General features: G+C 40.2%; 1 protein-coding gene across 3 annotated transcripts in view; it reads right to left on the reverse strand.

The window, feature by feature from the left end:
* sfswap (splicing factor SWAP) overlaps positions 1-18234 on the reverse strand; it is a 104568-nt gene that overhangs the window by 76955 nt on the left and 9379 nt on the right. For 2 of the 3 annotated variants that reach the window (XM_026928788.3, XM_026928786.3), the window contains exons 5-9: positions 13874-14099; positions 13633-13760; positions 9492-9636; positions 2190-2469; positions 488-649 (exon numbers count right to left, since the gene is read on the reverse strand). In XM_026928788.3, the coding sequence (XP_026784589.1) occupies positions 488-649; positions 2190-2469; positions 9492-9636; positions 13633-13760; positions 13874-14099 (941 nt within the window). The remainder of the gene's footprint in view (positions 1-487; positions 650-2189; positions 2470-9491; positions 9637-13632; positions 13761-13873; positions 14100-18234) is intronic. The other variant, XM_026928787.3, reaches the window with a different exon arrangement.

An 18234-nucleotide genomic window follows, 5' to 3' on the forward strand; every position in this document is an offset into this window, starting at 1 on the left:
CTTATATTAATGTGCTCTTTCTAATATGTTATTATTTCTGTGGTAACACCTAACACTGGAACTTGGTAAGGCATGAATATTAAAAACATTTGTAATCAATGACATAGTGACATTTTTTTTTTTGGAAGGAGTCTCTACTGTCAGCACTTTATAACAGTCAGACGTAAGGTAAGTTTTCCACTACAAGAACAGGTATGGATAGCATTAAATGTAACTATAAACAGATAAAAAAAAAAAAGACACGTTTGTGAATCTAAAGAATTGCAGCTTTCTGTGGTATAAAGGGAATAAAACACTTGAGGAAGTTCTGTTCAGGAAGTGCATCCAGTTGCATCACACCACTCCACCTTTGATTGTTTTCCTATAACAGTATGCAGTATGTCGTGTTTTATTCCTTACTTATTACACACAACCTCTGTGGATTATTTAACTAAAAAATAAAATAACGTAAGAACCGTGGAGAGAGGGACAGGATTAAGGTGCTTACCGTGGGTCATTTTTAGCACGCACGCTGCTCTCAAACTTCACACCGTTTCTGGCTACATATTCAGCCAGCTTATCGATGACAGGCTGGATGTCTGGTGGCGGAGGGATGATCGCTGCAGCTGAAGAAGAAGTCTGGCTAACACTCGCCTGAGGAGTGGAAGAGCTGAACGAGAGAGACAGAGACAGACAGAGAGGATGAAGGGAATGTTTGGATGGCTTGCCAATTTGAAGTCAGTTTCCAGAAAACCTTGGTAAATTAAAAATATGAGTCATTCTTTATCAAGCACTTTTATGCAAATATTTAGAACAGGGTGCAACTCAAAAACGATCTGCGGTATCACTGCACAAAACGATGCATCATTACTGTAGAAGGTGTATTTGATGTATTTGAGTGTATGGTTCTATCCAATCTAGGATGCAGCTATAAGCAGTGCTTAGTTGTCATGGCAACCTGAGGAATGTATATGCGGTGGACAACATAAGGCAGCACTGTCGATTCAAATACTGTGTGCTGAAATGAAGCCAAAAGTTAGCCATATTAAACATCGGCCTCTGGGTCATGCTTTTGAAGAGGGACAGGAAGAGTGTGTCCACCAGATGCCACACCCATATTCATTGAGAACATACCCAAGTTTCACGGTTGAATCGTTTACCAAAAACTTCCCACTATTAGAAAGGTTTACTGCAGAACAAAACACAGCTTTTCTCCATCAGCACACCAAGTTACCAACTCTGTCAAACTTTAAAACCTTAAAAACACTTAAGGCTGTGAAATGATGGAAAAGCACCCTGTGCTGTGGTCGGTTCTTAAAGCCATCAGGAAGCCAAGATGCAAGACTGTCAGGTCTAGCTGTCAATCATCTCAACAACTACACCATCCATCCAATAGCTTCCAATAACACAAATTTGTCTTAGGACTTACAAAGCCTTAAGACTGATGAAAAACCCGATTCCGCATGGAAATGGCAGAGCTAATGCTCTTGCACTCTATTCACTAATTTGGGTGTGACTGGGTTAAAAATTCGTATGCCAGGCTCCCGAATGGTACAACAGAAAAGCATTTGCTCTGTCAACACAAGATAGCAAGCTTGAATCCTGATGATGCAACAGCATCCGTAGCCAGGAGTCCAAGGGAGAAAAACTGGCCGTGTTCTCCGGGTGGGAGGGATGGCATACTTCCTCTCCCCTGTCAGTCACAACAGCCAGTCGTGAGGGTCTGAGAGCTCATGTATGAGGAAGAGGGCAGACAGCCTTGTGACCCACCATGATCGGCAGTTCGAAAAGATGCGACGACTGGCTTCACGTGTCTTGGAGGAAGCACGTGTTACCCTTCACCCTCCCCGGTTGGTAACTGTCGTATGATAGAGGTGACTAGTGGGTGGCAATTAGCAGATCACCAAAGACAATACACACCAGCCAATAGATGGTGTTTTGGATTTATTTCGAGATGTAAAAGTATATTCCTTTCAGGAAACACAAATTTCGTCAAAACCAGATGTTTTGTGGCTATGCTCCAGAATTCAGCAGATTTTTATTATAATAGTATGCAGTTTTGGACATATCCAACAAATAACAAGAACCCATACTTTGAGACATTGCTTACTTGATGTTCCATCTTAGCTAAAAGTATAAACTGTAATGTAGAAACCTATGTGATGGTTTACCAATAGACTGAAGTATTTACAGGTGTCAGATACACATACCTAGTGCTGTAGAAACCAGAAGGTGTAGCATGAGACACGGGAGCAGACGCAGGGGGTAGAGCGGCAGCAGCTGTTGGGGCTGATGGGACTGTGATGGCAGAGTCAGGAGGAGGAGTAGTGCCTGGTGGTGGAGGAGCTGGGGACGCCGCGTGAGCAGGCATCATGCCAGCAGGCATCGAGCTGTAATAGGCGCTGGCATCGATGCCAGGTGGCGGTGGTGCCAGGCAGTATGTCCCATCAGGCAACATGCAATACCCATAATACAGCGCTGCCATGTTTGCTGTGAATGTACACCAACAAGGGAATAAATTAGATACATAATAACACTAGGAATATGACAACATAAGAATACAAATTTTGTATCGTAGGTTTGCCAGCACTTCATGTTGGAAACGTGTGTATCCTGGCAGTCCTGCTATGTAGTATGTAGTATGTGTACAAGATCTCTTATATTACATAGCAGTGTTGACTTGAGCACTAAACATTGGTGCCCTTGTCTGAGCGTAGTATGAAGAGCAAAGCTGACACCATGGTTCCCAAAGTGGAGTCCAGGGACCTCCAGAAGATCGGTGATTCGATTATTGTGTTTGAAACAATAATGTGGTTGAAATCATATTATCAAAATTATTATATTTATTGTTGAGTTTGTATAGTTGCTACCCTGCTTATGTGAACAGAATAGATTAAATCCAAAGCACAATGGCAATGTCAGCTGAAATCTATGCACAATTTTAGTGAGTGGATTGTTCAGACAGGAAAAAAAAAAAAGCTCTCTAGTTCTAATAAATAGCCAAAATATTATTGTACTCATTTAAATAATGGGCTCAATATTTGGATGGCAGCATAATGCACAAGCAAAATGCAGTTAAAATCGTCACTAGGTAGAGAACTAAACCTAAAGCAGTGTAAGTAAGAAACAACAACGAACCACAATGAAGTTCAAATGGCCTTGCAGTGATAGTAACAGCAGTAATCCTGAATTGCATCTGAGAGCAGTCAGAATCAGGCCCCTGGAGTTTACTCAATCACGCCAGTTTGATTACAGCCTTGTATCAAAGGCAGCTATATTAAAAAAAAAAAAAAAAAACAACCAAAAAAAAAAACAAAGGTAGGAATAGGAATAGGTTCTGGACATTCCCAATTGTACTCCATGTCTGATCTCTGTGTTTATTGTAATGCTACACCTCCCTCTAAGGCTGGAAATACAATTCTATTTCAGACTTCGGTATCCAAAGCTGTCATTTTGTCCATTCCTTTTGATATGTGAGGCTGAGAGCATGTTTAGTGCTCAACAAGCCTGCTGTTTGAGAGCATGTTTAACTATTTTTAGGGTGCTGGACTCTCTGGGGGCTAATTGAGACGTAAAGCATTGACAGCACACACCTCCATCACTGGGAAACATGCACCATAAAGCCAGATGCCAGCACAGGACAAAGCTCTACCGTGCAAAAAAAAAAAAAAAAAAGGGTAATCATCCCATTATGGTGTCTCATTCCATTGCTGGCTGGAAAGGGTTTGGATTCAACAATAGATGCTAGTATCATCAATCATCTGGCAACCCGGCGGAGGCAGAGTGGAGCTGAACTACTGGTGTGTGCTGATCTGAATACAGCACTGTTGATGGTCAAATTTATACTGTGTTTTCTGGACTATACGGCTCATCTTCTGTCTTGCAGCAGGCATTCCTTGTACAACAGAAAAACATTTGTGGCAATTTTTGGCTATTGACAATATGCACATTTATTAATGTCTAGCCTCGCTACACTAATACGTATAATAGTTTGACATTTTATTGTGTTTTTACAGCAGTTATGGTACAAGAAACTACACACATCAAAGAAGATAATACAGGAATTCACTACTGGACTAACTACAGCGCTGTTGGTCAAATCAACTTTATACCATATTTCCTGGACTATAAAGGCTAGTTTTTTGTTTTTTTTTTTTTTTACTTCCAGCAGGCATTCTTTATACAGCGGAGCATTATATGTTGTAATTTTTGGTTATATGGAATACGCCCATTTATTAGTGTTTTTATGGTAGCCTTCCTTTTCCATTAGTTACAGTAGTTTGCCAATTTATTGTTTTTATAGCAGAAACTGCTCTTAGCTGAAATTTCATCATGCATCAAAAAGACATTACAGGACCTCACTATTGGACTAAGTACAATGCTGTTATTAAGTCATGAATGTCTCCTGTGTATAAAGTGGGACAAACTACTGTGCCGCAAGACCTCGGTGCATCACGCAAGACAATACAAGAGCTTTCTAATGGACTACATAAAATGCAAATTGGATAAGGTTTGGACATAAATGGGAAAAATGCACATAACTAAAGCTCCAGGAATACGGTTAAGTAGTGTGCCAGCACACACTCAGGGACAGCTCACAGAAGCACTGTTGCAGATAAAAACTGGAGCACTTACAGCAGTAACAGCCCATTTAATTGAGTGCAAAATCTACTTCTTCATTCTGTACAAACACTGAGCTCATCAGCGCTTGACAGAGCAGAAACTTGACAAATATGACTCAGAGTTGATGAGCAGAGGTGACATATGCAGTGCTAACAAAAGCCCAGAAAGCTAGAAAACCTCCGTACCTCTCCTGCAGCAGGTCGTGATATAAAAAAATCGAACTGGATGTTACGTGGTTGAAAATAAATAGCCTAGTATATTACAGTTTCATATAAAGGAAAACTAAAGCATGAATCGAATGACGGCAGGGCACGGCAGCCTTGTAAGCAGCTTTATTTACTGCAGTCACGACAAATAAATTGCATTAATAAAGAATCAAATGTGCTTGAAACAGCTGAACCCTGACAAACGAGACAGGAATTGTTCTTGCTGTGTGAAATTACGCTGGCATAAAGGTGAATCATTGGTGATGATCAGTGCACGCTGGAATAAAAGAGCAACATCGCTAGTTGACTGTGACAAGGCCTGGATTAGCATAAACAAAACCAAGGAAGAAAGCCAAGAAAATTAGTAGCTGAGGGAGAAAGAAAAGCATTCTGCAAACTTGGCCAATGGCTCTATTGATTTGGAACTCAAACGCAAGATTTCCCCCATGAAACCACTTGAGTTAATAGGAAAAAATCGGAGCATTTTTCATGCCATTTTAACTCTCCACTACAAAGGCAAAAGCAAAAAGAGAGTCATGCTGTGTATACAGAAACTGTCAGCTATTATAAAGAGGAAATTTCACAAAATAGAAATTCCCTGCTGAAAGGTCAGTCCTGGTTAAGCAAGTAACTCCAGCAACAGGCTTCATTTTGGCAAACCCCAATTATTCTTGATTCATTTTTAACCAGCAGTAATGTGGCCCTTCAGTTTTATGCAGAACGCAGAACGATGAAACACTCCAGGAAGCAAGCATGGAAATTCATGTGCAGTACACTTTATTTTATGTTTTTCCTAATTCTCTTCAGATCAACAAATATTTGAGCCTGCACTCAGTCTGGGTAGCTCAGGGTAATGTGATGCAACACGTATCAATGCAAGAACCAGAAAAGGACGTACGCTTTCTGGGAGCACATTGGTAACAATGATGCAATAAATGATAAATAAGCATAAGCTTATAAATCATAAATCATCAATGACTTAGGAAAACATTTCAAATCTATTTATCATGCTGATGCAAAAAGTAATCATTAGACAAAAAAATTACATTTCTTAGCTAGTTATCAAGTAAAAGCACCAACTTGGAGCCACATGCTTTTTTTGTTTTGCTCACTCAGTAGGCTGAAAAAGTGGTTGCTAAAGTAACACTGTTATCTAGTAAAGTACATTTTTACATGTAAATGATACATTATATAGGCAAAATGTTTGTGAACACCTGAGCATCACATCCATATGTGTTTGTTGAAGATCCCATTCCAGATTTAGTCACTGCTTTACTGTTATTATAACCTCCACTCTTCTGGGAAGGCTTTCCACTAGATTTTGGAGTGTGGCTATAGGAATTTGTCCACTCAGCCACAAGAGTATTAGTGAGATCAGGTTACTGATGTTGGGTGAGGAGGCCTGGAGTGCAGTCAGAGTTCCAGTTCATTCCAAAGGTGTTCAGTGGGGTTGAGGTCAGGGCTCTGTGCAGGCTACTCGAGTTCTTCCACGCCAACCTTGGGAAATCATGGATCTTGATTTGTGCACAAGGGCACTGTCATGATGAAACAGTATTGAGCCCCTTAGTTCCAGTGAAGGGAAACTGTAATGCCACAGCTAACAAAGACATCCTATACAATTGTGTACTTCCAACTTTGTAGCAACAGTTTGGGGAAGGCCCACATATGGATGTTACCGTAAGGTGTCCACATACATTTGACCGTATAGTGTATTATTCAAGTCTGGCTCTAGCAGGAAAGTTATATGAAGTCTGAAAAGCCTAATGATGCCCTCCATCACTTGCATCAACACCTCTTTGGACCGCATCTTGAGAGTTCCCATCACATCCCATATTCAATGCTTGGAATCCACTCCAGACTTTTATCTCCTTAATTTGTCATGAAATACTGAGCAAACAGGCCACACCTGGCCATGAAACTGCTTATCAGTCAACTGTCCAACTACTTTTGAGCCTGTGAAAATGGTGGGAGTATATAAATAAAATGGCTGTAATTCCTAAACGGTTAATGCAATATTTAAAATATTTAAATATTTAAACCCCTTGAATTAAAACTGAAGGTCTACAGTCAATCACATCCTGATTGCTTTTTTTTTTTTCAAATCCACTGTGGTGGTATACAGAGGCAAAATTACGAAAATTGTGTCACTGTCCAAATACTTATGGACCTGACTGTACAAGAAACATAACAAATAAAGTACAGTGCAAAGCTGGTATATAACTCACAACTTTCCAGCTAGCTTAACCACACTGAGAGCAAACTTTATACATTACAGCACAGTGAAATTCTTTTGTTTGCATATCCCAGCTTGTTAGGAAGTTGGGGTCAGAGCACAAGGTCAGCTATGATACAGCGCCCCCAGAGCAGAGAGGGTTAAGGGCCTTGCTCAAGGGCCCAACAGCTTAGCAGTGCTGGGGCTTGAACCCTGACCTTCTGATCAGTAACCCAGAGCCTTAACCATTGAGCCACCACTCCCCTCAACATTGATTAACAAAAACATATCACAATCATCTTTCATTCACCCTGCATCATCCTGCATCTGGTTTTAAACAACCTCTCCAAAATATGTATGTAATGTATATTGCGTCTTTTACAGATTTTCACAGGATCTTAATTACTATTTACTCTTCTTAGTAATAAATGTGTGTCTTAAACGGAGTGAACCTATTTAACCTGTTGCCACAGTTATTTTCTATGTTTGAACAATTATTCAAATTCTGCCACCACTACAGCGTTACAATCAAGTGGCACATTATTGAGAACCCCATAATTATACTCATTGTTGAACTCAATTTACTACTGAATACCACAGCTTCTGTTGGACCCTCAGTTCGAGTGCAATACCAGTCATTCAGAGGCTCAAGCTTCCTGGGCAACAATAAGATATTCCTAGGGGGTAAGTGGTAGCACTGAAAATCGTTAAGAAGCAGAGCACAGAGGCAATGATGCAGCACACCAGACTTGGCACTTAAGTGGTTTGATTGAACCAGTATGCTCAGAATCGTCAGCTATGTTCAGATATAAAAATCTACACACCCCTGTTAAAACAGCAGGTTTTCCTGAATTTGACTGATAAAACTGATTACTCTCTGCATTTGACAACAATCTCTCATAGTCTTCACATGTCTGGGCTGAAGCCCTTTCTCACAAAAAACATCCAAGCCCAACTAAATCACCTTAAACCATGTGGCAAAATATGGAACAATTCCAAAAGGAATAATAATTCCATAATGCCTAAAGATACGTTTGCCGCCAAAAAAAAGCACATCACCAGATGAACACCATACCCAAGGTGAAGCATGGTGGTGGCAGCATCATGCTTTATGGCTGCTTTTCTTCAGCCAGAACTGCGGCTTTTATCAAGGTGAAGGGAGTCATGAATAGCTACAAATACCAGTTGATTTTAGTGCAAAATCTGCTAGTAATAAAATATTGAAAGGAATTTCACCTTTCAGCACGGCAATGACCCAAAGCACACATCCAATTCAACAAAGGAATGGCTTAACCAAAAGCAGATCAATGTTATTGAATGGCCTAGCCAGAGCCCAGACCTGAATCCAACTAAAAATCTGTGGGGCGACCTTAAGCAAGCTGTGAACAGGTGATGCAATCTAGAATGTTTTTGGAAGAAATGGTGGGAAAATATTGCTATGTAAGATGTGCCACGCTGATAGACTCTTATCAAAAAGTGGTATAATAAAATGAAAAGGTGCTTCGGCAAAGTATTAGTTTAGGGGCTTGCACACTTATGCAACTAGGTTATTGTAAGGTTTTACTTTTTTTTCCCTAAAAATTGCAAACATGCACCATAATTTCACATTAAAGGTGGGGAATGTTCTGACATGACTATCTTAATTGAATTTTTTGACATTTTAACAGGAGTGTGTAAATTTTTTATATTCACTGTACACCACTGTCACTCTCTTTAAGACCATCCTCAAACATTGGTCTTAATTAGTCAACAACTTACTACAGCTTTAAATAACTTGTACTGCAATAACAAAGAACTAAAGTCATATTTCTAACAAGCCAATGCAATTTTGCGGTAACGTCACAATAGGAAACCCCTTCCGGCTCAGGTTTTAATTGGACGCTTTAGTTTCAACTTTATCAGCCCCACATTGTTCAAGTCAATTTTATTTGTAGAGCTCTTTTAACCATGGACATGGTCACAGAAATCTGGACGTAGATATAATTAAGGAAGGCAAGGCAAAACTCATAAGGAAGAAACCTTTAGAGGAACTAGACTCAAAGGGGAACCCATGCTCCTCTGGATGACACAGTGGGATTATAAATCATTACAGTGTGTTAGTTAGACCAGTGGTTCTCAAAGGTTTTTTTTTTGTTTGTTTTTCTGAATTTTGTTACAGTGGTATAACTTACAACCCACCATTACCAAAGCTATTATACAGTATTTACTATGTTCAATAACTCAAAAACAAGAAAGCCTATAAATAACGCCAACTTGGACCTAATGTGCGCTATCAATGAAAGGTTCAGAAATGAAAAGTTTAGTGGTGCAAATAAATATCCAAAATATTACTATGCACATTTAAATGAGCCTGATATTTAAATGGTTGGATTACATTCATTAAAAAAATGAAATCTGTAGCGAGGGGTCCTTGGCATTTATTTCACAATTAAAGGAGTCTCTGGCTGCAAAAGGTTAGGCATCATACTTACGATCAGTGGTGTACTCTGCTGGCGGTGCTTGAGCTGCCACCTCTTCCTCAGGCTTGGTGGTGATGGCTACATTTCCATTCTTCTCCTGCTGGGCTTTGCGAACTAGTGCAGCCAGTGGATGGTCTGGGTCCATGACCTGCAAGGGCTAGAGTACAAAAAGAGTACATGTTCAAAGCCCAGCTACTGCCTCCAACTCCACCATATATCAAAAGAAAGGACTGACTTATATTTCTTCAATGATGCATGCAGACATATCCCTGTTGAGATGCAGAAGTGTAGCTCAGAGAGGCTAACGTGCATACCTTGAAAACCTCAGCTACGCAATATGTGAGATGTATACACTGATTGCTTGATCAAGGAAGGGTATCAGTAAGTACTGGGGTTGGGGCAAGATCCCAAACAAGACTTAGAGAAAAAATGATTAGCTAACAGAAGAGGTGCACACTTAAGCACTTTATATACTGCAGTGCTTTTGGATTCTTGATTTTGATTGGTCAGAATCTTTACAGAAGCGGTAAAGCTGTAAATTTAAGTTTACATGGTTTTTTTTTTTTTTTTTTGGAGTTTTGTCAGGCTGCCACATAAGATCTTAACCTTACTCAGTATACTGTGACTTAAAGAATGTACAAAGATAAAACCGTACTATATGGACAGTATGTTCCCTAATGTACAGCCTACAAGTCTATTTCCTCCAGCAGCACAAGTTCCTAACAAATGTAAGCCCGGTTATCAGCATTCTACAGCTTGATTATTAAGCTCTGCTGTTCTGGGAGCTGAAACACAGCAGGCATACGGAATAGAAAGAGGCCCTCAAGACCCATAAACTTCGAGTAACAGAATATCTTGCGAATATGCTGAGCTATGAGGCAATTAATTTTTTTGCCCTCTAGCAGGTGGTGCAACTTTCTGCAGCATAGCGAGGCAAGTATAATTTTTTGTATTATCTGAAATGGAATTTGCCCATTTGTTAGTTTCTACGGTAAGAGGTGCAACTCCTACAGTAATGAGAAGGCTGTCAAGTACACTACTATTATATTGCTGCTAACAGCATTTAAAATACCACAGCTGACATAGGTGAAACTTGCATTCTCATAGAGGCAAAGACCAGGCAAGCAAAAGCTGCTTATGAGATACAAGATATTGCAGAATTAAAGGAAAATCCACCTTGAAGGAGTGGACTGAACCTTGAACCTGCTTAGAGTGGTGTCAACTAACTAAAAGAGCATGAGACAGCAGAGTTTTAGGCTTTTAAGAGTTTGCGTCATATGACTACATGGTATTCTGGAACTTTATGACATTTGCTGCTTCCGCTACTTCTATGTTGGATTTCTCATGAATATGCTGTTGAACATCACAGAAAATGATGATTGAGAAAACTTTTGTTTTTAGGAGCTAACGGGTTGTCTTTATTAACAAACGGATTACTCTGAACGCTGGGTTCTCAAAAGTACACGGATCAGCCAAAGCATAAAAACCACCTGCCTAATTTTGTTTGGTACCCAGTGCCCCTAAAACAGCTCCACCTCATCGAGGCATGGACTCCACAAGACATCTGAAGGTGTACTGTGGTAGCTGGCACCAAGCAGATCCTTTAATAAGTTGTGAGGCTGGGCCTCCATGGATCAGACTTGTTTGTCCAGCACATCCTACAGATGCTCAATCAGATTGAGACCTGGGGAATCTGGAGGCCAAATCAACACCTTGAACACTTTTTCATATTCCTCAAACCATTCCTGAAGAATTTTTGCAGTGTGGCAGGGCGCATTATCCTGCTGAAAGAGGCCACTGCCATTATGGAATACCACAGCCATGAAGGAGGTGAGCATGGGCACTCTAACCGGTCTGAGGCTACGTGGTACCATACGCAGCAACCTGCGATGGTGTTCTGAAACCTTTCTATCAGAGCCAGCATTTACTTTTTCAGCAATTTGTACTACAGTATCTCTATGGGATTGGACCAGATGGGCTAGCCTTCGGTCCCCACGCACATCAATGAGCCTTGGGCGCCCATGACCCTGTCACCAGTTCACCGGTTGTCCTTCCTTGGACGACTTTTGGTACTAACCACTGCATACTGGGAACACCCCCATAAGACCTGCTGTTTTGGAGATGCCCTGACCCAGTTGTCTAGCCATTTGGCACTTGTCAAAGTCACTCAGATCCTTCCACTTACCCATTTTTCCTGCTTCCAACTTTAAGAACTGACTGTTCACTTGCTGCCAAATATATCCCACCCCCTGACAGGTGCCGCTGTTACGATATAATCAATGTTATTCACTTTCCCCTGTCAGTGGTTTTAATGTTATGGCTGATCGGTGTATATAATTGCCATGTGCTCAATAAAAGTGTTAAGAAGACTTCACAAGTATGTTCGAAAGTTGAAGTCATTTGAATTATGACAGTAAACCTGATAAGATATTGTCCTATTTATCTTTCATATAAATCTTTCATTTATATGTTCACTTTAAATGCTTCCCTGCAACACAGACCACAAAACATACAGAATATTAAATCAAGTAAGTGAGTTCAAAATGACTTGCTGTCATATATAACTACTGGAAAAAAACCTCTAAAGCACTTTGATGTCAGATGCCTTCATAGCAGGCCCAATTATGTCAGAAACTGTAACATCTTAACATGTATTTTCAAATCATTCTAAAGTGGGTGGCTTTTAAATGCTGGAACAGAGGTAGGTTTAAATATTAGGACTCATGTGGAGACGAACACGCTCACTGAATGAGTGCATTAGTGCCTTATTTTGAAAGCATCTATATAGCCCATTATCATGCCTTGTATAATTTCTAAAACATACTGTATTGCATTAGAATGTATGAAAAGTGATTAACAGAAAAAATATAAAAAAGGTATTATTTTGGCAACAGGAGACAGCATACAACAGGGGTATTCAACTAAAATTTATCAAGATCTAGTTTCATAAAAATTTTTTGTTTAGTAAGGTTCGGATAAGAAAGTAACATGACTGAATGGTGAAAATGGTTTTCCTTTAATGCTTAACCAATTAATGCTTAGTTTATGGCTATAAATAAGACAGTTTGAAGTGGTTATGTTTCGTCTCGTAGTGGTGGGTCACGTTACCACCTTTGACTAGAGCCATGGATCTGATGAGACGTCTGTTTTGAATAAACACACACATCTCTGCAAGCCAAAAAAAGGCTAAATGAGATTTTAAAAAATTATAACATTCTGTGAAAGCTAATTACTTTCTTGATGAACTGCCTACAGTTAAGTAATTTACATAAATGCATCTGATTGGCCACAACAGAGGATCTGCTGAGTTTTTTTTTTTTTTTCTCTCCGATACCTTGAGCTTTACAATATTTTTCAAGTGACCTATCAGCAACCTGGGATAACATAGCAACACCTACAAATACCTTAACACCCCCCTGGAATACCCTAGCAAACACCTACAAACACCCAATCTAAGTCTGTAACAACATAGCAACCCTTTGCCTGAGATACCATAGCATAGGATACACAGTACAGGTGGACAAGTTACGGGTCCCCTCTCACACTTACTGAACACTGTAGCAACCACCTGGAATACCCTAGCCACTATCTACATATATACATAGTTACCATCTGTAACAACATAGCAACCCCTTGCAACTGCCTGAGATACCATAGCACAGGTTAGGGACCCTCTTCTCTCACTTGCTCAATGCCCTAGCAACCACCTGGAATACCCTAGCAATCATGTACAAACAGTCTACTCACCATCAGAAACAACAAAGCAACCCGTTGCAACCACTGAGATACCATAGCACAGTACATACAGAACATAACACAAGACACTGGTGCTATCTGTACTGTAAGCGTCCCCTTCTCTCTCTCTCTCGAAACCTTAGCAACCACCTGAAATACCATAGCAACTGACTAACAACACCCTAACAACCATATACAACAACACAGAGACAGAAGCCCTTAGCACAGGACATACAGAACATAACACACAGCACCGGTGCACACTGTTGGGGGCCACTTCTCTTACTCAACACACTAGAAACCACCTAGAATACCACAGCAACCACCTTGCTCAATCAGCTGGATCCCTGGACTACTCTATGACTGCTACGATCCCAAAAAAACGCACAAGTGGTGCATGACACAGCTGGAGTTGTACCTTCATTATCTCCTCTAGACGTGAGCTCTTCTTCGTTGCAAACAAACTGGGATGGAGGTAACTCCCGTCTTCATTATCGTCGTCATCATCGTCGTCTTCATCCTCATTGGAATTTCCTGATTTAGATTCTATAAGTTACAAAATCACTTTCTCAAAAAAAAAAAGCAATTTTTCTTATGATGTGTTCAGTGAAAATTTTGTGTTACTAGTATTCGTGCAGTGAGTTTTTGCTGGAACTTGCCTCGATTCTGGTCCTGCTTGCTTTCAGAGGCAGGTGTGTATCGTCCCTCCTTCATGGCTCGCAGGATGTGTTTGTAGTAGGGGTTTAGGTAATGGTCGAAACGCAGGAAGTCGAACTGAGAGTTCCCGGCCTGCTTCGCCTTCAGCACGATCTCGAACTGGGCTCCTTGCTTGCACACAAAGTTAGCAGTGCGCTCAATGATGGCATGGGTCTTAATGGTCGCAGGCTGAAAGACATCACATTGCAACAACGCTGAGTGGAGATTTAAACAATTCACTCATCTCACAAAAAAAAAAATGCATACATTTAATAACACATATTGACCAGAACTCGATTTGTGTGTGATAAATTTCACAAACAATCCATAATGCAAATAAAATCATCAATTGCTAAAATTGGGTGTGATACAATTCACTGATTGTAGCTTTTTTTTTTTTTTAAAGCATTAATCTTTCACATAAATAAACAATGCTAGAACTACTTTTCAGAATGAAGCATAAACAAAAAACCAAAGGTATTCATCAAAATGTCTGCACTTGCAACCCACAGTGACCTGTTAAAAAAACGATCAACTTATTGCTTTCCAGAGCTGGGAGGCCAAAAGAGACACATTCTACTCCGTAGCAAATAACCTTGAATTACAAAGGTGAAAAACAAACATGTTTCCTCATGCAAAGAAAGAACCATTTTTCCTGGCAGTTGTTGTGGAGAGGCTGGGTAGTCTGACACAAAATAAAGAGGGTGAAGAGAGCAGAGCAGATTAATAATTCAGCAGAACTGTTCAAAGGACTGCCTCACTGGCTTAAAACTAATTGGGAGTTTCAAGCTGGAGGGACTGAAGGTTTCGTTGTGGTACTCATCAAGGTTGCATTAGGAGAGAGCGCTTGAGAAAAACACTCGGGTCTGGATGGAAGCAAAGGCCTGGGAGTTTCGATGGGATCAATAACTGCAAATGTGAGATAGAGTGATTAGGATATCTGTGCTTAAAGTCCCCATGGCTTGAGAGCTGTTGATTTAATTCCATATGCTGGCACATTTCCTGTGAAAGTCTAACTGATGCCATGTTCAAGTGCTTGGCCGATTTATACAGCAGGAAATCGCATTCAAGATATACTGCACCCCCACTGAATTTAAACGATCTTGACAGCAAACTAACGAAAAATGGAGAGCAGTGAAGAGTTCAATGAGAGCCTTTTGTCTATTGTGGAGGATTTCTCACTGCCACCTGCACAGACTCCTGTTGACTTTAATAAAGATGATATCCTAGACAACGAAAAGCTGTGTGTTTTTGGAATTATGTTGTACAATTTTGAGCCGAGCTCAACCACCAGTGGCGCAGATGGTGACAGAGAACCACAAGGTCATCACCAAGAGGCATCTGACACATCTGAATGCTAGATATTATTGCTAGAGAAGCTTAGGCGGTCTATAAAGACGGAATCGGGTTCTCAATAAGTCTGAAGCAGCAAGACATTCAGGTGCTGGAAAGCACCAAGCTGGTAAATCACCCCTCCAAAAAGCACCTGGCATATAACCACAAACTCCAGCGCACTTATTTCATCATTTTCAAACTCCAGTCATTTTTTTTTTCTCAACCAAGGGATAGTTGGAAAAAGGGAATAGTGTGAGGGAAGACGTGCAGACAAAAATGTACCAATGAACCACATTTGTTGCCAACAAGCTGCGACCGTAGAGCAAGACCTGCCCTGGGAGTGGAACATTTACATTCCGGAGAGTTTTTAATTGGACAAACACAGCTCCCAAATACTGCAACAGAAATGGGTTTGCCCTATCGTCCATAGATCATTAGTTTGAATTCCAATGATGCCAGAGTCATCTGTGTCTGGGAGTCCAAGACAGCAAAATTGGCCATGCTCTCTAGATGGGAGGTGTGGATCTCCCCTCTCGCCTTTCAATCACAGCAACACTAGCCACTCATGGGTGTCTGTGAGTTGATGTATGCGGAAGAGGGCAGATTGCGCTTTCCTCCAAGTGTGTTACACTGCCCTGTGATGGTGCAGCTGGGATGCTTCATGTGTCTCAGAGGAAGCACTTCGCAGCCTTCACAATCCCCTTTCAGAAGCAGTTCCATGCTAAGGGAGAGCTGGCTGGTGGGTGTGAATTGGCCAAGACTAAAATTCATGAGAAATGGGGGAAATTTAAAAATAATAATTGGACAAATACAAGACTAGTATAGGATGACTCACTAAAAAAACTTTAATCGTTTTCCTAGTAGTGACGAACTATCAAATTAAAAGAAGAATATCCCCAAAACTATGTTTTTTCCTCCAAGATATACAATCATATCCAGTTACAAAAAAGCTCTGAAACACCAGTTTTGATTTCGGGGCACTTGAAGAGAGATGCGTTAGGGGATCAGATCATTTGCATAATAATAATCAACCTCAGAGCTCATGTGCTGTTTCCAAAGGAACACGCTGAGGAGAAAGCAACCCGTCGACTGCAACCTGTCGTTATGAGTGGAATGCTCCCTTCTTTCCATGCTAAGCCTTGACAAACACAGCCACTCAAAAGGTCAACAAAAATGACCTTCAGACATTGAACAAATCAGCTCTCATGAGGAGTTTGCACTGTGCAGCCTGGGGTTTTGTGAAAAATGGCAGCCGCTCCATTTCATTTTGCAAGCGATACGAGGTTTTTGGACAACCAAGCACAATTTTTGAATAGCTCACATCTCATCCACTTTAAAGATGAATATTTAAACTCTAGCATGGAAAAATGTAAATCCACTGGCAAAATGTCAAAGCTTTAGCTGTAATGGTATAGCTTTGAAATTTTGCCAATTAATTTACATCTGTAGATTTTTCAGACCGTTTGAGAGATTAAATATTCATCATTTAAGTGGATGTGATGTGAGCTATTCAGCACAGATTCGGTTTCCGTAAGGAATTTCTTAACTGTTTAAATTCGCCAGATGGATTACCTATATAACACACAGCTGAGTGTGAGAGTTTGCATCCTACTTGGCTGCTAGGTGTAAAAATGTAGAAAAGTACCTATACTTCATAGTTTACCCATAAACAGAATACATGCTTGTGATGAAAAAAACTTAAGATTGTGTTGTGATGAATTATCTTCATTTGCGCATAAGTCTGAATCTCTGTTCGGATGCTCGAGTTAATTTATTTGAATGAGCTTTCTCCGAGCGCCTTAAAACACTCATTAGATGTTTACTGGAAATCTTATTCACGCATGAAAAGTTCAAACACACTTAAACTCTCAAACAGTTTGCTTTGGGAGAAGTGGGATCAGAAAAACAGCTTTTATCAGTCCCAAAATAGAAAATTTTGACCTTTCCGAGAGCTGTGGAAGGATATTAAAAGATATGATAATGTTCCGAGTGAAAACCATAATTCATGGAAGAAATGGACATGAAAAGCAGAAAAAAAAAATAACTAAGGAGAGAAAAAAATGCCTAAGAGATTCACAAAAGTCCAAAGCAAACAGCAGAAGACGCTTTTAGAGGCAAATGGAATAAAATTCCAATTTATATTATATTAAAATAATATTTCTTTGACTAATAATATCTAAACATCTGTAATAATGAAGCAATATCTAGTCAAATTCGCATTATACCACGGCACTGTTGAATTCCCAAAATTCTGAGAGGAGATACTGGTACCAACCCGAAGTTGATTATTTTCCTAGAACAGCATGTCCTGGAGTGTTTGCCTGCATTTACATTATTTATTAATTAAAACAGAATAACAAAGTCGGGCCCCAGGGCCAAATGCCTCTCTTTTTGTGGCCATGGCCTCTCTCTCTCTTCGTACGACAGTTGGCTCACCGGCCAACGTGCTGCGATTTTTCCTTTCACCTGATGGTGGCAGCAGACTGTTTTAACGCAGTTAGGTAAAAAGTAAGCCCCATTTTATCTCTCACTACACCTGCAAATTAATTTACAGAATGATGTTTAGTCACGGCTACAGACAAAAAGCGCAAAATTAACAGTGAAAAGGGGCGATTTCCAAAGAGCTAGAAAGCACTAAGCATGGAATTAAAAAAGATGAATTATTGAAAGAGTCCTTAACTGTCAAATCTCGCCCTCTGTGAAAAAAGTTTGGACACCCCTGACTTAAGTTACAGCAGCTATATACAGGCAGTGCAAAACAAAACAATTGCAGCATGTCATGTCACTGAGAAAGTGGAACGCATTGAAGACTTTCCCATGGTGGAAAACCTACTGACTGTTACAAAGCACTGACACTGGTGGCTCGTTCCATAAATGCTAAAAAAAAATCTCCTTAAAAGCTTCACCGTATCAGTGATCATAGGTTTTTCTTATATAAATAACATGTTGTTTAATATGTAGAGTGTGAATAAGCTGTTACTATAGAAAC

This window comes from Pangasianodon hypophthalmus, chromosome 15, assembly GCF_027358585.1.
Source record: "Pangasianodon hypophthalmus isolate fPanHyp1 chromosome 15, fPanHyp1.pri, whole genome shotgun sequence".
In the NCBI taxonomy this organism is placed as follows: Eukaryota; Metazoa; Chordata; class Actinopteri; order Siluriformes; family Pangasiidae; genus Pangasianodon; species Pangasianodon hypophthalmus.